This window comes from Balaenoptera physalus, assembly GCF_965194825.1.
Source record: "Balaenoptera physalus genome assembly, chromosome: X".
Lineage (NCBI taxonomy): Eukaryota > Metazoa > Chordata > Mammalia > Artiodactyla > Balaenopteridae > Balaenoptera > Balaenoptera physalus.
In genome coordinates this window covers 8,807,060-8,833,921 of record NC_138903.1, presented here as the reverse complement: position 1 = coordinate 8,833,921, position 26,862 = coordinate 8,807,060, and the positions used below count along the sequence as shown (strand labels likewise).

The window sequence follows — 26,862 nt, the reverse complement described above, 5'->3', positions numbered from 1 at the left end:
CCCTATATTTTCAAGTCAAAAAAGCCCTCTAAGTTTCTTGTTTTACTTTTATTTATTTATTTATTTATTTAATTTATTTTTGGCTGCGTGGGTCTTTGTTGCTGTGTGCGGACTTTCTCTAGTTGTGGTGAGCGGGGGCTACTCCTCGTTGCAGTGCGCGGGCTTCTCATTGCGGTGGCTTCTCTTGTTGCAGAGCATGGGCTCTAGGCGCGCGGGCTTCAGTAGTTGTGGCACGTGGGCTCAGTAGTTGTGGCTCACGGGCTCTAGAGTGCAGGCTCAGTAGTTGTGGCGCACGGGCTTAGTTGCTCCTCGGCATGTGGGATCTTCCCGGACCAGGGCTCGAACCCATGTACCCTGCATTGACAGGCGGATTCTTAACCACTGCGCCACCAGGGAAGTCCCCCTCTAAATTTCTTAACAGTAATAGTTAGTGTTCCCTGCAGAGCACTGTTTCAGTAAAGTTCCTGGGATTTCCTATGATACAGTCACATAAATTCACAGTTCTAGTGTAGCTATATATAATTTTATTCCTGCACTTATTATGTACATATGCTACATTACAAAAATATTCCTTTTATTTTGAATAACTCTTAAAGTGTAAAACTAGTAAATTGAGGACATGATTAATTTTTGTACACTATATCACAATCCAGCGACTTGGCAACCTGGTTTTGAGCAAGAGTTCTCACACTTGGTTGCACGTTAGAATCTCCTGAGGAGTTTTAAAGATCCCAATCCCTGGACCTCACCCCAATCTAAGTAATTCATGCTCTCCGGTTGGGAAGGGGGTGTAGACCAAGCATGGTATTTGTGTAGCCCCCCAAGCGAGGGCAGAGTGCAGGCCAGGGTGGGAGCCACTCACCCAGTGCATGGTTGTCATCTTGCTTCCTTCCTTCCATAACTTTCATGTTGCTTTAATTTGGACTCAGTCAACTCACTTTGATTGGACAAAGACAGCCTCAGTCCTACTAAAAGCAGAGGAAATGGCTAAGTAAAGGTGGTGAAGTCAGGGATGAAGGATGCAATGAATTCAAGGAATTTGAGATTCAAACGCCTGAAACCCAAGGAAGGTTCTGTCTTTGAAGGTTACTCAGGGCTGAGAAACAATGCCATGCTTTCATATTCTTCTTTGATTCTCTAGGCTGTCCCAAATGGGGAATTGTCTTACACAACACTGATTTTGTCAGTTCTTAACAGACCAGACCCACTTTGGATGGAATGGAATTTTAATCTATATATTTTTTCAGTCGAAGATTGTAACCTCCCTTGACTTTAATACTTTTCCCACTACCCAGATGGGGATATGACTGTTGTGAACATCATGAACCCTTTTTGGGAATGCCACAAATTCAAGAGCAAAGCTGACCATGTATTGAATTTTAATTCATTTTCAGCAGCTGGTCCAGAAAAGGCATATTCCTCTAAAACTTAAAATTATTTTTTATATCTTTATTGGAGTATAATTGCTTTACAATGTTGTATTAGTTTCTGCTGCATAACAAAGTGAATCAGCTATATGTATACATATATCCCCATGTCCCCTCCCTCTTGAGCCTCTGTCCCACCCTCCCTATCCCACCCCTCTAGGTCGTCACAAAGCACCGAGCTGATCTCCCTGTGCTATGCGGCTGCTTCCCACTAGCCATCCAGTTTACATTCGGTAGTGTATATATGTCAGTGCTACTCTCTCACTTCGTCCCAGCTCCCCCCCGCACCCCCCACCGGGTCTTCAAGTCTGTTCTCTACATCTGCGTCTTTATTCCTGCCCTGCCACTAGGTTCATCAGTACCATTTTTTTAGATTCCATATATGTGCGTTAGCATACGGTATTTGTTTTTCTCTTTCTGACTTACTTCACTCTGTATGACAGACTCTAGGTCCATCCACCTCACTACAGATAATTCAATTTCATTCCTTTTTATGGCTGTGTAATGTTCCATTGTATATATGTGCCACATCTTCTTTATCCATTCATCTGTCGATGGACATTTAGGTTGCTTTCATGTCCTGGCTATTGTAAATAGTGCTGCAATGAACATTGTGGTACCTGTATCTTTTTGAATTATGGAAAAACCTAAAAATTTGAGGAAATAAAAATTGCTGTAGAAACAAAGCAAATCATAGTTACCTATGCAAAATTATTAGATCAAAGACTCAACTGTTTTAGTTTGAAATACATTCGATATATTCACTTCAGTCAGCATGAAGTATAGGTACTGGCTTAGAAAAAGGTTTGGTCTTCCCACAGTATCTTAAGAATAAAAATGTAAAAAAAAATGTTTCCATTCATCGAAGGCTAAGCATCCACCGTGAGACATTCTGGTCTGGTAAAAATGTTTGATGGTATCAGTTAAAACCCTACTTAAGTAGAAAGGCCAGAACATGTTTGTTAATGAGTATCTAGCAATGTCATCATCTACTTAAGACAGAGAAAAGGGGATAAAATCAAAATTATTCAACCTCTGAGTGATGGAGGAAGTAAAGCTTGAAGTGACATATACAAACAACGTGTATGACATCCATCAACGTCAGGAGATTTTAAAGACATTAATTATCCAGTGCTCTAAGCTCTCCTTTGAGGTGTATTTTATGATTAAGAAAAAAGATACTGAGGAAAAGAAAACTGATGGGAACAGCAATCGATGAGTAATTCCGCATTGGAGGTGTACTCACAACCCAACACTTTACACTTATTTGCAGAATGGAAAGAACTGACTAATCCTTGTGCGGTTCCTTTTTTTTAAATTGAAGTATAGTCAGTTTACAATGTTGTGTTAGTTTCTGGTGTACAGCAGAGCGATTGTTATATATGTGTGTGTGTGTGTGTGTGTGTGTATTCTTTTCCATTATAGTTTATTACAAGATATTGAATATAGTTCCCTGTGCTATAGAGTAGGTCCTTGTTGTTTATCTGTTTTATACATCTGCCAATCCCAAACTCCTAATTAATCCCCCCAACCATGTTTCCCTTTGGTAATCATAAGTTTGTTTTCTGTGTCTGTGAATCTGTGTCTGTTTTGTAAATAAGTTCATTTGTATCATATTTTAGATTCCACATATAAGTGATATCATATGATATTTGTCTTTCTCTGTCTGGCTTACTTCACTTAGTATGCTAACCTCTAGGTCTATCCATGTTGCTGCAAATGGCATTATTCCATTCTTTTTTTATGACTGAGTAGTATTCCATTGTATATATGTACCGCATCTTCTTTATCCATTCATCTGTCGATGGACATCTAAGTTGTTTCCACTTCTTGGCTATTGTGAGTAGCACTGCCATGAACATTGGGGTGCATGTATCTTTTCAAATTAGAGTTTTCTCCAGATGTATGCCCATTGTCTTCTTTACTCACTTTTGACCATGTTCTTGCTATAGCAACCTTGATCCAACTGAAGATCCTTTCTTACTCTTTCCTGGTCTGAATCTTCTGCTTCTCTGAACAAAGGTTGCAGAGGAATTTATTCAGACATTGCATTTTACCGGTGATTTAATGCTATTTTTTTTCTTTTGTGAGTTAAAAATTATTTGGGTATCCAACAGAAAGATCTTCTCCTTTAGAATTTTGAGTACCTGAATGATTGAAATTTTAGCCGTACTCCTACACTCTCATGTTAAGCAAATTGAGTTACATTGAAATTTTTATGTGGTTTGGACCAACAGAGAAAATACTCTGTATTAATTAATAGGAGGGCCGTGGATTATTTTTTTAAGATTTTTTTTTCAAGGAGACAGCAATTTTCTGTAAAGGGCCAGTACTCAGTTTTTGTCATTGTAGCACAAAAGCAGAGAGAAACCATCAACAAATGGGAGTACCTGTGCTCCCACGAAACTTTATGGACAAAGAAATTTGAATTTCATATACTTCTCATGTGTCACAAAATTTTATCCTTCTTCTGATTTAAAAAAATCATTCAAAAACGTAAAAACCATTTCTACCTGGCAAGCCATAGAAAAACAGACAGCGGGCAGGATTTGGCCTGTGGGCTGTAGTTTGCCGACCCCTGGTTTAGGAGATTAAATATCTCCCCAACTTGAAAGCTCTCACTTGATCAAAATAACTAACTACTATTAGTCTGTTTTCCAACAGTCCCATAATCTTTTCACCATCTAACTCTTGACTGACAAATTGGTCACCTCTCTTGAGACGACCCCATGCATCCGCTATGGTAGCCCAGAGTGCCAGAGAAGACAGCAGGACGGCTGCCATATTGGACCTTCATGGCTCTTACCCCTATGCTGTCATCTTACAAAATGCTTCCCGTATGTTCCAATGATAAAAGTCATAGTCATTTTCTCTAAAACATTTCTCTTAGGAGATCAATTTTTTTTTTTTAATAATCGAGATTTTCCTTTTTTATTGAATGAAAGATTCTTTAAATCTAGAGTGCTTTACAGTTTTCAAAAGTTTCACACACATGATTTCACATAATCCCATAATAACCCTTTTCCCCCGCTACCCCTATATTGTTCTTCTCCCCTTCCCTCTCTCCTCTGGTAACCACTAGTTTGTAGGAGATCATTATTTTTAAGTTCAGAGACTTTCAAAGCTTCCTAGGAGTCCAGCTCCCTTCACTCAATATTGATTCTCAAAACTGACAGATGTGTTATTGGTCAGTTGCTCAGCTCTCTTACTACAGGCAGAAATAGGGCCGAGGGATGAGGAATGAACAAGAAAGGCCACTCACATCTCTAATACCTGGAAATAAGTAGTCATCGTTGGATCTGCTAAAATTACAACTAAATGAATATAATTATACTAAGAGATTTATTTATCTCCGTTAACATCTGAAAGTTCTTCTAGGCCGTAAACGGTATTTAAAAATTGTTCTCTGTATATTATTGACTACCAGATTACAGTAATGAACACTGAACTCCTGACGATGGAATTTATAAATATATGGTGCAGATTCTGTGGTGTTAATATAGAAATATCAAATAAAACCTGACAAGGTAAATACAGTATTGCATGTCAAAATGGCTTAAATTGTCGTCCATGGAACACTAGACTTAAATTTGTATGCAGATTGGGTTTTATTATGTTTTTGAAGCTCCCTGGCGACCTGTCTTGCCAGGGCATTTGGAAATGTTAACTATCATAACCAATGAAAAAAAGGCATTAAAAAATGAAACCAGCATAAATCACACAGATTTGCGGTCTGTCATGAGTTGAACCTGAAGATAGCCTTAAATTCCTGCAACGTAATTAAAACATCTTAAGAGTTTAGTTACATGTTAAGAATTTATGCTTTTATGCAGGTGGCATGTGTTATTACGGGTGTGTTTTTGTATTAAGGATTGTGATTAAAGTTTGTTAGGAAAAAATATACGGATGGTGGCACTCGACGTGTTCATATCCTGGTTGTGCTGGAGGGGCGGTGTTGGGTGTCAGGGCTATGAACACAGTTCCTGAGTGTCACTCTGAATATTATGGAATGGAACAAGCCAGATCTGTGTTTGCCTTGAAAGGTATCCAGACTTAATATTATACTTTAAAGACATTCTGAAGCGTTGACTTCAGAATAAGAGCAAACATTCTTTAGGCCTGGACAAACCCGAAAGGAATTACTGAAATCTCCTGTTTCAGGCATACATTTTCATAGTAGTGCTCAATGACAAGTCATTCATTCCCTGTAATCTGACTCTTAGGTGCAGGTCTCCAAAGGCTAAAATGAGGGGTATTTTTGTCTGCTTACCTTGCTATTTGATTGGGTCTCAGTGTATGTAGAAGTACAAAGCTCATCTGTTAAGTTGGATTTACTATTCTCAGCTGGTGTCCATATCCGTGCCTAAAGGCTTGTATTGAGATGGGTTGTAAAATCAGCTATCCTGCCATGATTGTTCAATGATCAACTCAGGAGGTTGAGTCTGGCTCCATGAAAATGCATTAGAATTGTATGTGTTAAAACAAACATTACAGGAAAAATTAGTCATCCTTTCCGGAGAAAGTATGCAGGGGAGCCTCATTCTTGAAGCAACACATGTTTTACAAGGTTGTCTTTCACAAGTTTGACTTGTACCCAATCTTTTGCTTAATATGAGGAAACGAAATCTGACTCGTTGCATCTTTACCTTTAGAAGGACCATTTTGAATTATTTATATTCCTCTTCTTTGGTGGCGATGGCATGGCAGGAGGGGGGCGTGTTGAATTGCAACAAATAGTCGCACACTTAAAAAAGCCTCATCTTTCTCAACAAAGACTTCCTTTCCCTTCATAGAGTAAGAGGAGTGCTGTAAAAAAAAAAAAAAAAAAAAAAAACCCGGGAGAGAGATAATGAATTAAGGCTAGGAACAACTTGATTTTAGGTAGAATTTGAAATAGATGTGTCAGTGATAATTGCTAGACTGTCTAGTCACGTAAACGCTTGTTTATTCAACAATGTAGTATTTGCCTTCCCTGAGATCTTGTGATCTAATGGAGTCGTATAGCATCCCTTCAGAATGCTTCTAAACTGTCAAGTCCCTCTTCTTGGGTTCAGACTCAACACTACCAATGAGAAAAGCCTTAAAGGGTAGAAGTCGTTGTTTTAACAATATATAGTAGTTGCTAAATGAACTTACTAGTTAGTTGATTTACTACATTCAATTTCAGAAGTGTTCTCCGATGAATATTCAGTTTTCCATGCTAATTGTTCCCACAGTGAATATTTGAGGATTTATAATGGGAAGGGACTAAGCCATGATGGGTATACAGCAGGTACTCAATACATACTGTGGTTTTGTTACGCTCTCTCCTTGGTAGTAGAATTATTTCCTGCCATGCAGATGCATTCCAGAGGCAAGAGCATGTGCCCGGGCCCAGGAAGGAGCTTGGCCTAAGGGCCAAATCTCCCTCACCACCTGTTTTTGTAAATAAAGTTTTATTGGCACACAGCCCTGCCCACTTGCTGACATATTGTCTATGGCCACTTTCTTACTAAAACAGGAGAATCGAGTAGCTGCGACAGAGAACATATGGCCAACAAAGCCTAAACTACTACCTGGCCCTTTGCAGAAAAGCTTTGCTGACCCCTGTTCTAGACTCTGACGCTGTGCTGTCCAGTAATGTAGCCACAAGCCACATGTGGCAGCTGAGTGTTTGAAATGTGGCCGTTGTGAATCAAGATATGTTATATGTGTAAAACACACACCAGATGCCAAAGACTTAGTAAAAAGAAAGAAAAAGAATGTAAAAGAGCTCATCAGTTTTAAAATATTGATTACGTGTTGAAATAATACTATTTTGGAAATTGAGTTAAGTCAAATATATTGTTAAAATTAATTTTACCTGTTTCTTTTTAATTTTTTTTAAAAAAATATGACTATTAGAAAATTTTAAATGTGACTCCCATTTGTGGCTCACATTGTATTTCTAATGACACTGCTGGTTTAGAGCCTGGAATTTGGAGGCTATGTGATCTGTACAAAAGGTTAGAAAGAGGGAAGAGAAAACAAACCTTTGTATTAGCAAATATCTTTCAAAAGCAATACAATCTTCTGTTACTTTGGCTATTCCTCATAAGAAGGAATACTCAAAACTAACAGATTAGGATGTCTATGGGAAAAGTTTTAGTTGAATTCTCCCAGAAGACCCTAACTCAGAATTCGAATTGGGAGGTGATCCCGGAAGCATCTGGAAGGGAGAGGAGAGGTGGAACCGAGAAGGAGAGGAAGCGGAAAGAGGGCATGGTCAGGGGCAGGTGATTGCTGTGGGCATCGGGCTCCTACAAGTGCGGGCGCTCGGGAGATTTTCTGAAACACGACTCAGAGTGGTCCCACCTGGAGGTGAGGAAGCTGGGCAGTTCATCCACCGACTGCCAATAGTTGCTGGCTGAGGGCTGCTCCTAGGGGCATCAACCTCCCTTCTCCTCCCCAGCACCCCCGCCTGCCCTGCCTGGGGCCAGAAAAAGCCCTGGAGCCTGAAGGAACAGGTGCTTGCAGCAAAAAGCCACCAGCAAGCTTGAGAATGGTGACTGCCTGAGGCATGGGGTTGGCCCCCATAGTGTCTGGTACTGACACCAAACAATGTTTCACCCTAGAATTCATGATTTCTTCCACAAGCATTTGTATAGTTCCTGGTGTGTGTTCCTTTTCTCCTCTGAACTGAACAATAGCATAAATGGGTACATTTGTTGTTGCTACACATCATGGATGGGAAAACTGAGCCCAAGCGTCATTTGTCCAGGAGAATTCAGCTGGGGTCGTGGCCCCGGGCTCCTCACTCTACATGTGTGGCCACTCATGCCTGACTCCTTGGACTTCTACAAAGTTCAGCTCCATAAGGAGATGGAAATGTATTGATGTTTTTGAGGTGAGAACAGGAAACTAGAACTTTTTGGGGGGGTACTCTGTAGAATTCCTTAGATATCCATAGGGAAGTAGATACTTATATCCACTTTAGTCCCAAGACTCTGATGCCAAAAAATGTTATCTCTCGTTTGCACAAGGCACAGTCAAAATCAAGGGGTTATAGGACCTGCCGATCACCACACAGGATGTTAGTGATACAGTTAAATTCGAGAAAACTCCACAGAAGTCCCCGTAGTGGCAGCTTATGGGTGCGTGGTTCATTGAGGACTGGATTTGGTTACCTGCCCGTTACCCGGGCTCTCTTGAAAAGTGTTGTTAGTCCCTTTGGTACCTCTTGGAAACAAGTCTCTCTCTCAGCTTCATTTCCCTTTATTATACTTCTAAGTGACTTGGTAATTCTTTGCGGACTTCGGTAACACTTGTACTATTTAAATTTGAATAACCCCAAAGGATCTAGATAGGTCAATGTGTTTAAACCACAGGCTTTAGTCTGCATATTAGTTGATTAAAAACAGATTTTATACATGATGTATCCTTAATAAAAGGAGAGAAAAGCAAGCAGATGTTTGTAAAGTCTAAATGTGGTAGATTATATTTATTTGGATCTCTTGCTGACTAGCTTAAGTCATACCTATGACAATTGAACTTTAAACAGTTTTCATGATGTATTTCCCTGGTAATTTCCTGCTCTGAAGGGTCAGCCAAAAAGAAAAGTAAAAGGATTCCCTAAGACGAACATACAAAAAGAAGTTGACACATATACCGTAAAGTGGTCATATCTAAGTCAAAGACACTGAATAATGGAAGGCGTCGAAATTATTCTCTAGTTTCGGACCATAAAGTGGTTGCACTTTGTTTAATTCAAACAGTAGAAAAACATTTGGCTTTTGTGCAGGTGGTAAAGAGCTTTGAAAGCAAGTTTTTCGTTGATGCAAACATGAGGTCATTAAGTTGCACCTAAATCACTCTGTCTGGTTCATTCTCTGACTTTTTGTGGTATCCCACCCTTCAAGGGAGAAACGATTCTTTTTCTCCCTTAAAATATTTATATTTGAGACCCTTTGAGTGTCTCGAAGTCGAAATGGAAGATTTCCTGTTGATCTTCCGGTTCAGATGAAATAACGCCCCAAACCTCCCTCTGAATTCTGAACACATGAGAATTACAGATAAAATATTTTTAAATGGATTTTAAAGAATAATAACCAAGCTTAAACATAAGTGGAAAGTCTCCGAGGATCAGAAATGAAAGGAAATGCAGACATGAGAGGGGTGAAGAGCGAGGGGGCAGTGGGGACCTGAGGGGAAACATGGTGGAATATATCCCGCATGTGGCAGCAGAAATTAACACAACATTGTAAATCAACTAGACTTCAATAAACGAAATTTCAAAAAATTTTGATGTTCTAAAGGAACAGGGAATAGTTCTAGATTCTTAAGGAGGACCGTGATATGAAAAATGTAGCATTCGAGGAAATTTGATCTGGCATTGATAGGTTGATAGGCAAAGAATAGAAGCAGGTACAGTGAAACGTACTATGAGTAAACGTGTATGATGAGGACTTCTTATCAATGCCTATAAATGACCATAGTGTCATCAATAGCTGGACAGTTCAGACCTTCTTCCAACGGATTGACCTCAGCCTGCCCATAAGATGGTAAATTCTAAAAATCCAACAGTAGTTGATTTGATGTGGGAATATATTCCTTCTATTATTGCCATTTCTGATTCAGGTAAAGGAATGAGAAATCCAATTACCTCTTTTCTCCCTCGTTCACAACCTGGAAATAACCTATGACTAATTATTCAGTGAAATATGCCTGAGTTCGTACAGGAAGCAGGAACAAAAAGTGAGATCTGAACATTTTGAAAATAATCTTTTACACTGTAACTTTTCAAAATCCAGTTTAAATCTATAAGTACTTGAAACTGCATAAATTTCATTGAGATTTCTTTAAAAATGTATCCATTTTCCTGAGTATGAGTAATTTTGTATATACTAAAGTATTAAAAGTATGCAGAATAATACTTTCCTCTCTTTTTTTTCACCAGCAAAACTTAGAGAGTAACCTCACCAACCTTATTAAGAGGAACACGGAACTGGAGACGCTCTTGGCTAAACTCATCCAAACATGTCAACATGTGGAGGTGAGTATCTCTGCGTGCTATTTTTCATATGAAAACTGCTTGATCACGGTTTTTATACCCTCACCCTTTATATTTCTCCAATGGGAATCTTCTTAAAGTCAGAGTTTTTGCAGAAGCCAGATATCTAACATGGATGAAATTAGAAGGAACTAGAACCTTCGAGAATCTCTCCCCATCCACTGCTTTGCTCTGCCCCTGCTCCTGTCACAGCTCTCCCTAATCCAGCTTTCCTTAGCATTCCTAATCTTGTAGATTTGAATCACTCTTACAAAGAACAGCCCAAAAAAGCACTGTTTAAAAGGTGTTGTATTAGTTTCTGAGGGCTGCTGTAACCAATCACCACAAACTTGGATGGCATAAAACACAGACATTGATTCTCTCGCCATTCTGAAGGCCGGAAGTCCAAAATCAAGGTGTTGGCAAGGCCTTGCTCGTTCTGAAGGCTCTTGGGCGTGTCCTCTCATGCCTCTTCCCACCTCCTAGTGGATGCAGGCAATCCTTGGTGTTCCTTGGCTTGTGGCTGCATCACTCTAATCTCGGCCTCTGTCGTCACGTGGCCTCCTCCCTGTGTGTCTCTGTGTCTGTGTCCAAATCTCCTTCTTACAAGGACGCCTGCCATTGGATTACGCTCCACCCTACTCTGGTATGAACTCACTTTAACTTGATTCCATCTGCAAAGACCCCATTTCCAAATAAGGTCATATTTACAGATACCAGGGGTTAGGACTTGGACATGCCTTTTCTTGGGGGGGGGGATACAATTCATCCCACTACAGGTGTGTATTAAATACATCTTGGCTGTCAGATACGTTGCCATGAAACTGACCACAACTGCAGCATGTTGGGATTAAGTCAAGAGCGTGCAGGCAGCACTGACAGCAAGGGCGAGTTGCAGAACCCAGATCTTTCTAACCCTCCGCTTAGAACAGATTCGCTTTTGGCAGTGATCCTTCGAGGGAGCATTTGGAGCCTTGCTGATTTAACAACATTGTAAATAATAGTGAACAAGCATAATGTTTTCATTATAGGGCGAAGTGAATATGTATTATAGAATTAAACGGATGAACAAAAAAAATGATCCATGTGCTATATTTCATTTTTATGATGTGATAGCATTTGATGTTTAGGACCATAAGAAAGAATTACTTCTCTTCAGTTAAAAAAAAAAAGAAAGAAAGAAAAGAAAAAATTACCTGTGTTGTATGGCAAAATCTTACAAATGCATTATGGATTAGGTGATTATTTCATTCAGTTTCAGCCAGTTAGTTCTTAAAGCATTAGTGTCTGGTTTCTATTATGGCCTTTAGTGATTTCAGAACAACTGTCTTGCTCCTAATGCAATATTAGTATGGCTTGAGCTTACAAAAATGCTGTTCATCCTAACATGTAAAATTACATTCTGTAATGTTCAATAATTTCAAATGGTAGATAGATGTGTCATTCACAAAATTTACAAGCAGATTCTATTTTTATTTCAAAAGATTAGGTATTTAGTTGACATACAGGCTTTTAAAATAAAGCTATTACTGAATTGATTGCAGCAGACTTTCAAATAGACACGTACATGCCATTAGAAGTTATTCTAGACAAAGAGTAAAGAATATTCATTCCATTCAGTGTTATTATTTCTGTATAAATCCTTTGGAATGGAAAGAAATGTGTGTGGGTGAATAAACTTGGTATTTAGGAAATTGATTCTAGGTAAAAGTCAAAGAAAATTATAAGTAGAAAAATAATGATACCAGCAGTACCTATTTTTACGTGTTCCCTTATTCATAGTTATTCATATTCTCAAAGTATAATTTTTTAAAATTGAGCATCTAAATCTCATATAATAATCGAATGAGTCTGCCTCGAAATTGATTTAATCTTTGATGAAGGAATAAGCAAGATGATAAAGCTGGCTTAAAGGAGGATTCGTATCAGAAACTGATACGTACAAACATGGGGGTTGGGAGGTAGTAGGGAGAAAAGAATGCTGGAGTAAGATAGCTAAATTCAATGCAAAACTGGTTGGTGACCTAAGGGGCAATAAAATCATTACATTTGAGCAAAATAAGTTGCATACCATCAGTTTTCTCTAAGTTAACATTTAACTTTGCAGAGACTAAGCCCTCATCAATAGTAAATAGAAAGTCAAACTCCGTTACACCCCAGCCTGGAGAGTCAGATGACCCTTCCTTAGGCTGGCTTCATGGAGTCTGCCCTAGTATGACACCAGAAGGACTCAGTCTTCTTTTTGCCTTATTTCCAAGATGTGGATAATTTAGCTTAAGCTGACTTTCTGCTCTTCCTGTTCTGGACACTGTTGATCTCTGAGCTGTGTCCACTAAACACATATTTCTGGGTGAGGGTGTCAACTTTTGCCTGAGGTCAGTTACTTTGGTTTGGTAAGTGGTCGCACTAGTTCATTCCATTAATGCGTGGGGAGTGGCCTCCGTGTGTGTGTTGCCCTGTGCTAGGTAGAAAGGACCCTGCCCACACGGAGCTTACTATCTCAACTAAGATGAAAGAGCAAGACCAAATAGAAAAACGAATTGCCATGAGAGAGGTGGGGATTATATACTTTGGAATTTCAGAGAAGTGAGAAATTTCTTCCAGCTGGGGGAGGTAGTACACGATCTGAGGCTGCCTTCAAGGGTATGTAACATTCGGGCCTGTGGAGACACGGGAGAGGCTCTGCTTGCAGGGCAAACCAAGGCATGGGGATGGAAAAATGTATGTACACAAAGCCAGGAGTTCATTCTATAGGAATAGAAAGTGTTTGAGGGTGGATAAGTAGGAACTGGCTTTGGAGAGATGAGGGTTCAGTGGACTTTAACATTGCATCTGAGTTTGAACTTTATTTGGTTTTGAAGGTTTTAGTGAGGGCTTGAGGAACGCTGTGTAAATTTCACAGTTACAATTAGCATCCCTAACTCTTTTCAGGAAATGATATTTTTGGTTATTGGGAAAATAGTATGGACATCTTGATGCAAAACGATCACACATCCAAGGGAAAATGTCCCAGCACTAGTAAACTCCAAAAAAGGTGGTGGGATTTGTTCGGCACCAGCATGACAGTCTTTTAAATCAGTGCAGTGGAAAAGAATTTCCTGGTTCACATCCTAGGTTCCTAGACCTTATTTCTTCCTTTTCCTCTTCCTGAAGGTGTCCTTGTGTTCGGGTATGAGCATTCCAGGGGAAAATAATCCCTGTGCCAGCTGGAGCTAAAAACACTCAAAGCCCAGAGGCAACTCTCAATTGTTGTAAATGAAATCAATGAATTCCCACCAAATCCTGAGGAAATGCCACATCCTTATAAGTCCACACCTCCTTCCTGGGATTCACTTCTGCTTTTCTTTAGAATGAAAAGAGTCTGAAGGTCTCCCACCCCCATCCCCATTGTTTTCATAGCTTGTTTTTAAACAAGCAAGTGAAATAGCTTTTTGATAGTAAGTACCAAATTTTTTTAAAACTAGAGGACAGAGGGTATGAGGCCAAGGCAGTCTAGGACTCAGAGATAGAAGCATTGAAAAGGCAACAAAAGGCAACATCAGGTCAACTCCCACGCAATGTTTGTGTAATTTGGTGGGATTCTAAAAATTAGTGGGTTTTAGGCAGAGTTTTGTTTTCTGCAAGAGAAGAATGCAATAGAAAATTGCCTTGGGTTGAGTTTGGAGTTAGTTGTGGGGTGTAGAACGAGTCCATGAAAAGTGGTCAAAATTTGGATCAGCTGCAGCACTTCACATTTTTAGATCATATATGTACTATTTCTCTTCATCATCTCGTCTTCCTCCCCATTTTCTTTTAAAAATCAGAGGACCTAGTTTATTAGCTAAGCAAATACTTAGGATCAATGACGGATATCATATTCTCCACACATTCTGAGAATCAAATTCTTTCACAGGGAATACAGTACCCGGATATGCAATAGATACTCATTTTGGGAATTACAGGTAACCAGTGACTAAATCCACAGTGAGATGGTAGAGAAAAACTATGAAAGGATGTCTAATTGCCATAGCATTTTGGAGGAGATAAAGGCTCAGCTGACTTCACCGTCCTTGCCCAAGCTCATCCTAGCAGGCCATTCTCTAAGCCAGCATCCTGTCAAAGTCCTGGCCTTTTAGCTCCTTTGGCTTATCTTGCCTTGTTTATAATCACTTTTTTTGTGTCCTTTTGCCGTTGATTTTCACACCAAGTCTTTAAGTTATTTTTTTTCTTTTCTTTTAATAAAATAGCTTAAGAAATGGTAAAAACTGATTTGGGAAAACAGATGAGGGTCTGTAAAAGAATTTTTCAGCCATTCACCAAGCTCTAAAAAGCATTCATATGTAAACTTTGAAATCAGGAAAAAATTGCTGGGTTAAAAGAAAGATGAACCTTTATGTTTAAATTCATTTTGTTGTGTAGTTTTATGTCAAAGCATTCTCTGTCTATGGAAACCTTGGCAGTTGCTCCATCTAGAGCCACTGGATTAAGACCACCATCCGAACACCAAAGGTGCTGCTGTTTGTATCTTGTGGACAGATGTCTGATCTTGGATGACGTGTATCCTGCTAGGGACCAACTTGAATGTCCAAAGTCGTGATCCACTGTCACTTGCAGATGAGGGTTAGATTCCCACCCCACATATGAGCCGTTGTGAGAATGTTCTCAAGGTATATTTAGAGTCAGATTCTGGAACCACATCAGACAACCCACAGTCATTCATGGCTCTTCGTTAAACAGCTCTGGAATAAGGACAATGTGATACTGCAAATATGGTGGCATTCAGGAACTGGATTATGAGAAGCCACTGTGGTAAAGATTGGTCTCTTAAGTTTAAGTCTTACGATTCTCAGGACAAAGGAGAAAAGGAACTCTTGGACTACACAGAACTTCATCTACTCTGGAGAGGATTCTTTTTTTTTTTAAATTCAAGTATTGTTGATTGACAATGTTGTGTTAATTGCTGCTGTACAGCAAAGTGATTCGGTTATGTATATATATACATTCTTTTTTTAAACATATTCTTTGCCATTATGGTTTATCACAGGATACTGAATATAGTTCTCTGTGCTATACAGTAGGACCTTGTTGTTTATCCATCCTATATATAAAAGCTCACATCTGCTAACCCCAACCTCCCACTCCACCCCTCCCCCAACCCCCTCCCCCTTGGCAAGCACCAGTCTGTTCTTTATGTCCGTGATTCTGTTTCATAGATAGGTTCATTTGTGTCGTATTTTAGATTCCACATGTAAGTGATATCGTATGGTATTTGTCTTTCTCTTTCTGACTTACTTCACTTAGTAGGATTATCTCTAGTTGCATCCATGTTGCTGCAAATGGCATGATTTCATTCTTTTTTATGGCTAAGTAGTGTTCCCTTGTATATATCTACCACATCTTCTTTATCCATTCATCTTTTGATGGACATTTAGGTTGTTTCAAGTCTTGGCTATTGTGAATAGTGCTGCTATGGACATAGGGGTGCACGTATCTTTTTGAATTACAGTTTTGTCGGAATATATGCCCAGGAGTGGGATTGCTGGATCATCTGGTAATTCTATTTTCAGTTTTCTGAGGAACCTCCATACTTGCAACAACTTACATTCCCACCAACAGTGTAGGAGGGTTCACTTTTCTCCACATCCTGTCCAGCATTTGTTCTTTGTAGACTTTTTAATGATGGCCGTTCTGACTGGCGTGAGGTGGTACCTCATTGTAGTTTTGATTTGCGTTTCTCTAATAATTAGCAATGTTGAACATCTTTTCATGTGCCTATTGGCCATCTGTATGTCCTCTTTGGAGAAATGTCTATTTAAGTCTTCTGCCAACTTTTGGATAGTGTTGTTTGTTTTTTTGTTGTTGAGTTATATGAACTGTTGTATATTTTGGAAATTAAGCCCTTGTTGGTCACATCATTTGCAAATATTTTCTCCTATTCTGTAGGTTTTCTCGTTTTGTTTGTGGTTTCCTTTGCTGTGCAAAAGCTTGTAAGTTTGATTAGGTCCCATTTGTTTATTTTTGTTTTTATTTCTATTGCCTTGGGAAACTGACCTAAGAAAACATTGGTACAGTTTATTTCAGAGAATGTTTTGCCTATGTTTTCTAGGAGTTTTATGGTGTCATGTCTTACGTTTAAGTCTTTAAGGCATTTTGAGCTTACTTTTGTGTATGGTAAGAGGGTGTGTTCTAACTTCATTGATTTACATGTGGCTGTCCAACTTTCCCAACACCACTTGCTGAAGAGACTGCCTTTTTCCCGTTGTATATTCTTGCCTCCTTTGTCGAAGATTAATTGACCGTAGGTGTGTGGGTTTATTTCTGGGTTCTCTATTCTGTTCCATTGATCCATATGTCTGTTTTTGTGCCAATACCATTCTGTTTTGATTACTGTAGCTTTGTAGTATTATTGTCTGAAGTCTGGGAGGGTTATGCCTCCTACTTTGTTCTTTTTCTTCAGCATTGCTTTGGCGATTCTGGGTCTTCTATAGTTCCATATGAATTTTAGGATTATTTTTTCTAGTCCTGTGAAAAAATGTCATGGGTAATTTGATAGGGATCATATTAAATCTGTAGATTGCTTTGGGTAGTATGGCCATTTTAACAATATTCCTCCAATCCAAGAGCATGGGATATCTTTCCATTTCTTTGAATCATGAGAAGATTCATTTTTGACTACTGCATGTGTTTAATGGCTTTGTATCCAGTTTACTCAACCAAGGTTGCTAAAATTGACAACTCATGAAGCAAATTTAGCTTTTCTCAGTGGAGATTAAATTTAACTGTTTATTAAGGTAGTATGTAACACATACTTGAATGTCTCCCCTTAGATTCAGTGCTCTTGCCTTAAAAAAAAATTGATTCATAAAGGGCATTGGATCCTGTTTCCTTCTTAGTTATATTCATGAAGAATAATGAGAAGACATCAGTAGAACGGCTTCCAATATTTTGGAATAAGAGATGAATCTTATGAATGAATGAATATAAGGCTTAATTAGTTTGGTATTATGTTCCCAAATTTCAGCTTTGAAACTTTTTCTAAAACATGATCCAAACCTTTTATCATCTATAGTCTTTCCAATTGGATGGAATGAACTATTGTGTCAGATTCAGAATCCTACCAGGTGGTTTGTATTGGAGCATGATCACGTGTACGTGCCTCTGAAGACAATCCCTCTTAACATATTTGAATTTAGCAATGCAGATTTCCAAGGCTAATACTTAGATATGAAATAATCTGCCTTAATTGGGGAGGCCAAATGGTTGAGCAGTAGGAATGAAGAGCGAAGACATGGTTTTACTGACATATCTTAATGTAGTTTCTCCCCATAACACAGGAATTCTTTATCATGTCTCCTCTACCCTATTCCACACACAACCTTCTTGCCTTGAAATATTTAGATGCTTGATTAGAGCAGCAGAGTTGTTTCTGGTGTGATATAAAGAATAATAAGAACAGGCCATGAAAATTTTTTAAATTGCCATCATAGTTCTAACTCAGCTTTCACTTGAGATGGTGGTAGTTGGATGGATCCAGGTGAGAGAGTCAGAGGTGTGAAAGGAATGATCCCAGATGAGAAGGTGACTGTATGGTAGAAGACTGAGTCCCATTATTGCTCCTGTGCCTGCCATCCAGAGACAAGTGTGATCCCACCCATCAGTCCATCATTTTGTTACTGAACCAGCCTCTTTTGTTTCTGGGTCTTAATATCTAGTTTATAAATCAGCTATACTCCAATAAATTTTTTTTAAAAAGAAGAAAAAAACCCAACAAGGTCCTACTGTATAGCACAGGGAACTATATTCAATATCTTGTAATAAACCATAATGGAAAAGAATATGAAAAAGAATATAGATAGATAAAACTGAATTACTTTGCTGTACACCAGAAACTAACACAACATTGTAAATCAACTATACATCAATAAAAGTTTTAAAAAAATATCTAGTTGAAATTATTTTTCTCAATATAAAATTGCTTTTTGTGATAATCAAGCTGAAATTATCTCTGTATATAAGATCATGAGAAAAACAGGACACATCATCTTTTACCTTTATTCAATTGACTTCTGTTTTTAATTGCTAAATGTTGTAGGGAAAACTGAAAAGCTTTGTTCTAATTTTGAAACTCCCCAGCAAAATAGATGAGTCATGCATATCAAATGTTTGTTAACAAGAGCGCAATTGTAGCACTGGCTATTTTTGTTTGAAACAGAAATATGAAAATTTAAATTCAGCTATTTAAAGAGCCTGAGGCTACCCCTGAATGTACAAGGCTTTCAGTGAGGACCAACACAAAGATTTTTACAACCAAGTGGGGTAACTTCCTGGCCTAGGAATTTATGATAGAGCTTTTACTATGCTTTTAAAAGTATTTTCACTAGATATAACAGCAGGTTCATATATATGAGGTGATGAAAACTATCATAGTAGCCTAATTCTCTGACTTGGCAAGCTTGGCATTAGGCTGTGCTAAGTTCAAGGATACCTTCCATCTATTTACCCAGGTTAGGAAGATGGTGCCTTGTCCGTTCTTGCAGGTGTTAGAGATGATTACTGTATCAAGTGGGTACAGTTCCACAGCAAGGTGTAGACTGTGGTGTAGGGAAAGCAGAAATGGTAGGACTTATGCAAATGTATATGAAAAACGATAACGACCACTTGACAAACTCCTACTGTAACTTCCTGACTTCAACATCCTAATGGCCCTTTGAGGTAAATGGCACCACAGAAATGTGACTTGAAGCCAGACAGAACAAGAATCAGCCAGTAAAGAAATGGGTTGAATCCAATCAAGTAGTAAAGCAACTGGAGTGGTTACCCGGCCTCAGCTACCCAAACCAGGTGGTAGAGTTGAAAGACATGATTAAAAATTCCTAGGGGGAATTCTCATGACCAGAAACATTCCCATCTGCTGGGGAATTGGAAACCTTGTCCAACCCGTGATAACGAGGGCCCAATGGGTATACATCAGTGGTACCAGTAGAACCAGTGAGCCTTTCGGGTCTTGTGAATTATCCTCAAATCTTTGACTGTTAATCCTTGACCTGGTAACCTCAACTTCTTTGAGATGACCAGCTTACTTCCTTAAGTAAATAAAGTTCTTTTTTCCCTCCTCCCCTGGAAGTTTGAGAATGATGTTAAAACAAAAAACAAAAAAAATGAAAACCTAAATAATAGCCATAGAATCAATATTTTGGGTTACGGTTTAGGACTAAAACATACGTTTGTATTTTAAGGGTTTGTAGCATTAAAGAGAATAGGCCATACTCCAGAAATCCGACAGGTTAGCTTTGAGATTCTAATCTGAAACATGTAATTTATTTTAGACTTCTGATTTTAAGGTGAAAGCGTAAAATCGTTTGTTTCAAGCCAATGTTAGAATGTTCGCTAGAACTTGAGTTTCACTACATTTGTAAGTTTTTATTAGATTTCTAAGAGCTACATAAGGACTTGAGAAGGTTTACCTTGTTAGGGTTTTAATTTTGTCCCGTTAAGCATTTAAAGTGGTTATAAAATAAATTGCATATGTTACATTTATAAACACAACTTAAAATGTTACAGGAATTTGGTGATAAAAATCTGAACAATGATTACCTGAGGGGGTGAAAATTGACTGGAAGAGGGGCTTGAGGATACTTTCTGGGGCGATGGAAACATATCTTGATTAAGCTGTTGGTTAGGTTGGTTATCAAAACCCGTTGAATTGTCCCTTAAGATTTATTTACGCATTTCCCTGTATGTAAGTTTGACCTCAATTCTTAAAACGTGTACTGGAACTTAATCAACTAATATATAGATGGAAGTGACTGTTTAATGGAGTTGAGTCTGTTCAACTTGAGTTAATCAAACATTGATTCAGGGACCCCTGAGAGTGATTATCCTTGGTTTCATAAAATTTCTTGAATTTATGAATAGAATAATGAGATCCATAATTTCAACTTAAAAGCTTAAGGAGAACTGCATAGTAATTTGTTGATATAGGTACAGTCCTTGGGCAAGAATCCTCATGATTTTTAAGTGCATGTCTCTTCCCTCTCCTAGTTGGTTGGACTCGTTGGGAAGCAGGACAGTATCTTTCTCTTCCTTAGAAAATGACCAGATAGCCACTTGGAATTAAGTGGAGGGAAACACTTTTAAACACCTCCACAGATGTAGTATGGATAATCAACCTAGGTCTGAAGATGGTGACATTTTCGATATCAGACTCTCATGACACACACACACACACTCACACACACACACACACTGCAGCCTCAGAATCAGAAACTGACAGACATCTGAATTCTACGGTCTTTCCTCTTCTCTTTCAAACCAGATTAGATTCACTTTTCACTGTCCTTTTGGCAAAGCCCATCTTGAACAGCAACAGTGCTCTCCAGTTTCCCTCCCATCTCCCCTCCTCCTCACTTCATAACTTTGACTGCCACCACAGTTTCAGAAGAGAACCCTGGGAAAGTAAGTAAGCCTGGCTAGCTTCAAAGAGAGATGGTGCAGACCCACTAGGTGAAAGACGCAAAGGAAGTCAGTTAGAAGAACATGAGGTCTAGGAAAGACCACACCCCCAACCCCGCCAGAGTTAAGCCTCCCAATTCACTGTTCAGTCGAGATATAATGGGAGCCACATATGTAATTTTAAATTTCCAAGTAAACACAGTTTTTAATAAGTAAAACCAAATAGTTAAAATTAATTTTACTAGACAGTGTATTGGACCTGATATATTCAAAACATCATTTCAGCATGTGATCAGTACAAGAGTGATTAATGTACGTGTTTCATCCTCACGGCCCATCTCAGCTCACACTAGCCACATGTCAAGTGCTCAGAAACCGCAAGTGGCTAGTGGCTGTCATACTGGACCCCACGGTGCTAGAACTTCTGTAGCCCACGGTTTAGCCATGGTTAATTATGTGTGCACGTGGCATGTTTGCTAATTGTTTTCTAGTGCAGTCATTTTCTCGAAAAGGCAAAGTTCCCTTTCTAGCGTGGCAGGCGCTCAACAAGTCCATAGGATTGCTTCGTGTATTATCACTTGTACAACGGTGACATCCTTCTCATTCAGGGAGGGATAAGGGCACGCGCGTTTCCTCTTACTTTGGTTCCTTAGCTACTAAGACTATTGCAAAGATCTCTGGAGACCAGTAGCTTTCGCCACGTGTACTCTAAAACTCAGAACTGAGAAGCAGGGACTGCATCAAAAGTGGAGTTTGCTGGCAGAATCAGAATAATCACTGCATTAAGATTTGTGTGGTTCCCAGTTTTATAAATAGAGTTTGCAAGGGGAGAGTGTCGGCTTGTTTATTTTTGGTGCAAAATGTTCCTTCTTGTAGTGTGTTATCTGGAAATGATGACGGCAAAGAGATGATCTCCTAGAGGAAGGTGGTTTCTTTTGTATCTCTGACATAGCCTCTATCTAACCTTAACGAAAGCATGGCTGCCTCAGTGAACAATGGAAACAAATGCCCGTAGACAGTGAGTGCACACACGTGCTAACCTGGAGTCGGGCCCTGACTACTTCAACAAAGGGTTGCTTTAATTTTGGCAGAATAAAGTACTTTTTTCCTTCTGTTTTTCATGACATGGCCTTAAAGAATTCCTCATATTTGTGGTCTCAAAAAAATGACAACTATGCTCATGAGGCCTGCCTTTAAGTGTTCTATTAAACAATAAGAGGGCTTTGTTCTTGGTAATAAAATTAAAGCAAGCAGTGTTTCCATTACCTGGCAGGATGCCACCTCCTTGCCACCCCCTGATCCTGACAAACATAAACAGAGCCTTCTGTTGCCCAGGTAGGAAGGTGAGAAGGCAACATCTGTCAGGTTTGTGTATAGAAATACAGCTGACCTTTCAGATAATGGGGTGGGGGGGGAAGAGGGAGAGAGAGAGAAGCACTTCTTCGTGTGATCCCTAACTCAAGTGTTTACAATTCAGTTTTACTGCAGAAGATTACATATTGAGCCTTAAAGCTGTAAAGCCAGTAATAATTTCACAGTGAGTTGAAATGATGGAAAAGTGACGGGTCTCTAGATAAAGAAATATATGTATTTTAGTCTGACTCATTAGATTTCATGCGATTTCTTTTCCAGGCAACTTTGTTGCTGGAATTTAGACCCATTGCTCAGATTTAGACCCATTCACGGTCAGTTGCAAATGGAAGTTTGTAGGTGGATTGTGGCCCCAAGGTTAGGACTGATCAAGGTTAAGATAGAAAGTGCTGTCGGATGCAAACTCTGTGTAGCTCTGCAATTAGTCCTAAGTCACTGGAGCTACATATAGGACAGACTGGACGACTGTGACACCAAGTGTCCTCTGACCTCCGTGACAGCTCTTCTTGAAGAAACATCCAGATGGCAGTCCCCCGTAACGCTCTAGCACCCCTTTCTAACTGTCAGTGCCAGTCCCGTTAACGCGCTCACCAGTCCCGTGTCCGCCGGCCTGAGAGCTTCCAGCTGCAAGGGGCTAAGACTCTGCCTGGGGGCTTTTCCCACCCCACCCCAGTTAATTCCGGAGAGGAGTTCATGCCCACCCACCCCCAACAGGCTTCAACCAGCCACTGATGGGAGATAGTAGATAAATACCCCTCTTCTTCCCCATCAGCTGGAAACGGTGTTCTGCACCGTTTCCCAAAGTTACCCATTGGGATTCATCTCCATTTGACCACAGTGGCCTTGGTAAAAGCACACTTGACTGGCTTCATACGTTTCCTCCTATCTCACTTCCCCACACCCCTACTGGTATTTCCTGGTGACAACTAGTACTTCAGCCCGGTCTCATGCTCCGCTCCAAGGGGAACAGAGCCACAGACCTCCCTTCAAACGGAATGATAGCACCAAATCCATTTTCCCCATTGTGACCGTAGCTCAGTTGTTCGTTTTCTCTAAACTCTCCCTTTCACTGTATTTGAATAAATATGAATATTAAACACTGGGCATCAAAAAAATATTTAGAAATCAACCTCCCAGCTTCTGCTGCTTATTCTAGAGTGACAACAGCCAGGCAAGATGGTTCGTAGATAGTGCTTGTGGATACATCAGAAAGCCAGAACGAAGCTTGACATTTTCCAGTTATACTTCCAAGTGCAAGTCTAATCAGTGACATAATCAAGTCTGTTTCACTCACGGTCAGGAAGACCAAAGAGCCGGCATCCAACCCTTGTTCTCCATAACTCTGCAGGAGAGCAGAGATCACCCACCCTTGAGTAACTCAAGCCTGAATACGAGTCCAACTTTGTATTTTTCCAGTCCATTGCTATTCAGGAATCATGGCACAACAACTAAAAAGAATGCCACTTAATGAGAAATGACATGTAAGATTGAAAATGAGTAATGGAAGGTCATGGGATAGAAGCTTCCTCTTTCCATCAGAAATGACTTCCCTTCCCTGAAACATATCACCTCCATCCTCCCCGGCATTCAACCGTCCTCTTCCAGAAGTTACTTTTTAGCTCTGACCACAACGTCTAAAAGCTGATTTTTGCCAAATACATTGGTTCAGAATCACTTCATAGAAAGTAGCACTTTCCAGAAATTTGATGAAAAGACTCGATAGAGACAAGTGCCCATGACAGATTAACAGTTTTTTTTTTTCCATTCTGTGTGCCCAACCCAAACGGAAGGGTGTAGAGCCCTTGTGTTATAAAGTGTGTAATTAATAAGAGAAAGGAAGGGAGGAGTTTATTGTTTTTGAATGAATTACGAGCAACACCTTCCATTCTGCTTCTTCATTTTGGAACAGCTTTGAACAGAGTTACCATGAAACACAAAAAGAGAAGTCAGTGGCATTCATGCCAAGAATGTTAAGATTGAAGTTACTTGAGTGTAGTCCGAGAAACACCTCAGGGGAAGAGCGGCATTTGGTATAACTGGGACAGAAGTTGGCAGGACATGGTGGGCAAAGTAAAAATCGTACTGCAAGTTATGTTTTCATTTTCAAATTGAAATCCTATGAATTCAGTCTTTGGATCCGTTCATGCCCTGAAGGAAGAAAACTATTATTTATCAAGCACCTATTAAGTGCCAGAGAGTTTACAGATATTTTCACTGGAAGTATGCAAATGAGAAAACATTCTCACAGAAACTCAACACATTTTTCACACCTGCAACTCTTTCACTCCAAAGCCCAAAGGCTCCAAACCCCATAGACTCTTTTCCTCTGTGCTAGAGGTTGGCAAACTATGCCCCCAGGGCCAAATCTGATTTGTCACCTGTGTTTGTAAGTAAAGTTTTATTGGGACGCGGCCACACCCATTTGGTTACATATCATCAGCGGCTGCTTGCATATGACAACGAGGGCATCGAGGAGTTACAACAGAGACCTGGTCCACAGAGCTAAAATATTTACCGTCTAGCCCTTTACAGCAAAGTTTCCCAACTCTTGCGCCACATCATGGAAGACTCATCTCCAACCCTCACCTCCCGTTGCATCAAGAAGGATACGAAATACATTCGGGATTTGAAAGTAACTCGAAAATTCCGGAATTAGTCCTCCTGTTATAGCTTCCAAAGCTATTGTTTTGGTGAAAGATGATGAAGGATACAAGTTTTGATTCATGCTAGAAAGTCCCCAGGTAATTGGCACAGGCCAAATGGTCCTAGAACATCAAGTGTTGATTCTATATGGACATTCCAGATAAACAGAGCTTCTTAACCGTAGTGGTAGTTAACATTTATTGAGTAATTATAATGTGCCAAGCACTTCTCAGTGGCTTTTCATGTACTAATTCATTTAGCTCTCACCACAGTCCAACCCTGGGGTTTCTACCACGACACTGGTGACATTTGAGGCTTGGATAATTCTCTTTTCTAGTGGGGGCTGTCCTGAGCATCGTAGGATGTGTAATTAGCAGCAACTCTGACCTCTACCCTCTAGATGCCAGTAGCACTCACACACCCTCTCCCCTGCCCCCAGTTTTGACAACGGAAAATGTCTCCAGACATTGCCATTGTCCCCCGGGGGAACATCTGGTCAACCAGGTAGAAGTTGGTATTTTCTTCATTATGCAGATGAGGAACTTGAGAAATGGATAGTTGAAGCAAGTGGCCGAGAACATACAACTAGTAAGGAAGCAAGACCTGGTGTTCAATCCCGGGAAGACTTCCTCAGGACCCTGAGTTCTGAACTCCTGCCTCCTCTAGCCCTTGTTCACTCTAAATCATTTCACCTCAGGACTTCCCTGGTGGCGCAGTGGTTAAGCATCTGCTGCCAATGAGGGGGACACGGATTCGAGCCCTGGTCCGGGAAGATCGCACATGTGGCGGAGCAACTAAGCCCGTGCGCCACAACTACTGAGCCCTCGTGCCACAACTACTGAAGCCCGTGTGCCTAGAGCCCATGCTCTGCAACAAGAGAAGCCACCGCAATGAGAAGTCCGCACACTGCGACGAAGAGGAGCCCTCACTCGCCACAACTAGAGAAAGCCCGTGCGCAACGAAGACCCAACGCAGCCAAAAATAGATAAATAAAATAAATAAATTTAAACAAACAAATAAATAAATAATTTCACCTCGTTTGACGATTTTGCTTTACTGCAGAATGACCAACATCAACAACATCTTGGATGGTCATGTTGCGTGTGCTACTCTTGGGAGAAAAATTCTTTTGTGGTGACGTTTCCAAGTTTTAGGCATTAGCAGTGGCGTTCTTGCCGGACAGTTTTAATGTATCGTTACCATTATGTTTCATTTATAGGAAGGCTTTTATTGCTTAGCTCACCACAGTGTGTTGCTGTTTTTAATGGCATCTCGATTCGTTATCCAACATTCAAGCATCATAATTTTAGAAACCTCAAGAAAAGAGGATTTATCATGAGGTTCCTGGGAGCTTTTTTTTTGATCCCATAGTGGAAATAAAACAAAATCCCATCTGGATAGTTAATCAATATGTATAATTGGTCTCCTCTGGGCCAAATCGTTTTCCACCACGTCACTCTACAGTAAAGGTTGGATTACATGTGACCTTCTATCCATGCCATCACTACTTTTACTTCTCACCAAAAGCACTTGATGAAGGAATTCCATTTTTTTTTTGAAAAGCCTTTCTTGGACTTTTAAAAGTCTTAGTGAAAAGTGTTCAATATTAAGTTAACATGCTAAATATTATATTTAAAAAGGTTATCCTGTACTCTAGTTTCTCCTCCAAAAACAGGGACCCTGGGAACGTGGCCAGTTTTTCCTCTCTCTCATCTCCTTCAGCTCGGTCCACAAATATTTGACTTCAGTGTGAGAGAATTTCAGGATGGAGATTACATATAAACATATTATTGATAGATGAATTACAGTAATACAGTCTGCTCTTTTCTCAGCTCTCCTTGGCTCAGTTTTATATACAAACTCAAATATTAGAATCCCTTTCATTGTTCCTTCTGGCAGCTCTGTCTAACTTCTGCCCCAGGATCTGGAATGTTCATTACAGCTGCCTTGGACAATAAAACCCAAAGCACCCTCAGATCCTCA

The 26,862-nt window shown here is 39.8% G+C and overlaps 1 protein-coding gene across 6 annotated transcripts in view; it reads left to right on the top strand.

The window, feature by feature from the left end:
- MID1 (midline 1) overlaps positions 1 to 26,862 on the top strand; it is a 398,682-nt gene that overhangs the window by 284,639 nt on the left and 87,181 nt on the right. For all 6 annotated transcript variants that reach the window (XM_082447129.1, XM_082447125.1, XM_082447128.1 and 3 more), the window contains exon 3: positions 10,342 to 10,437. In XM_082447129.1, coding sequence (XP_082303255.1) covers positions 10,342 to 10,437 — 96 coding nt within the window. The remainder of the gene's footprint in view (positions 1 to 10,341; positions 10,438 to 26,862) is intronic.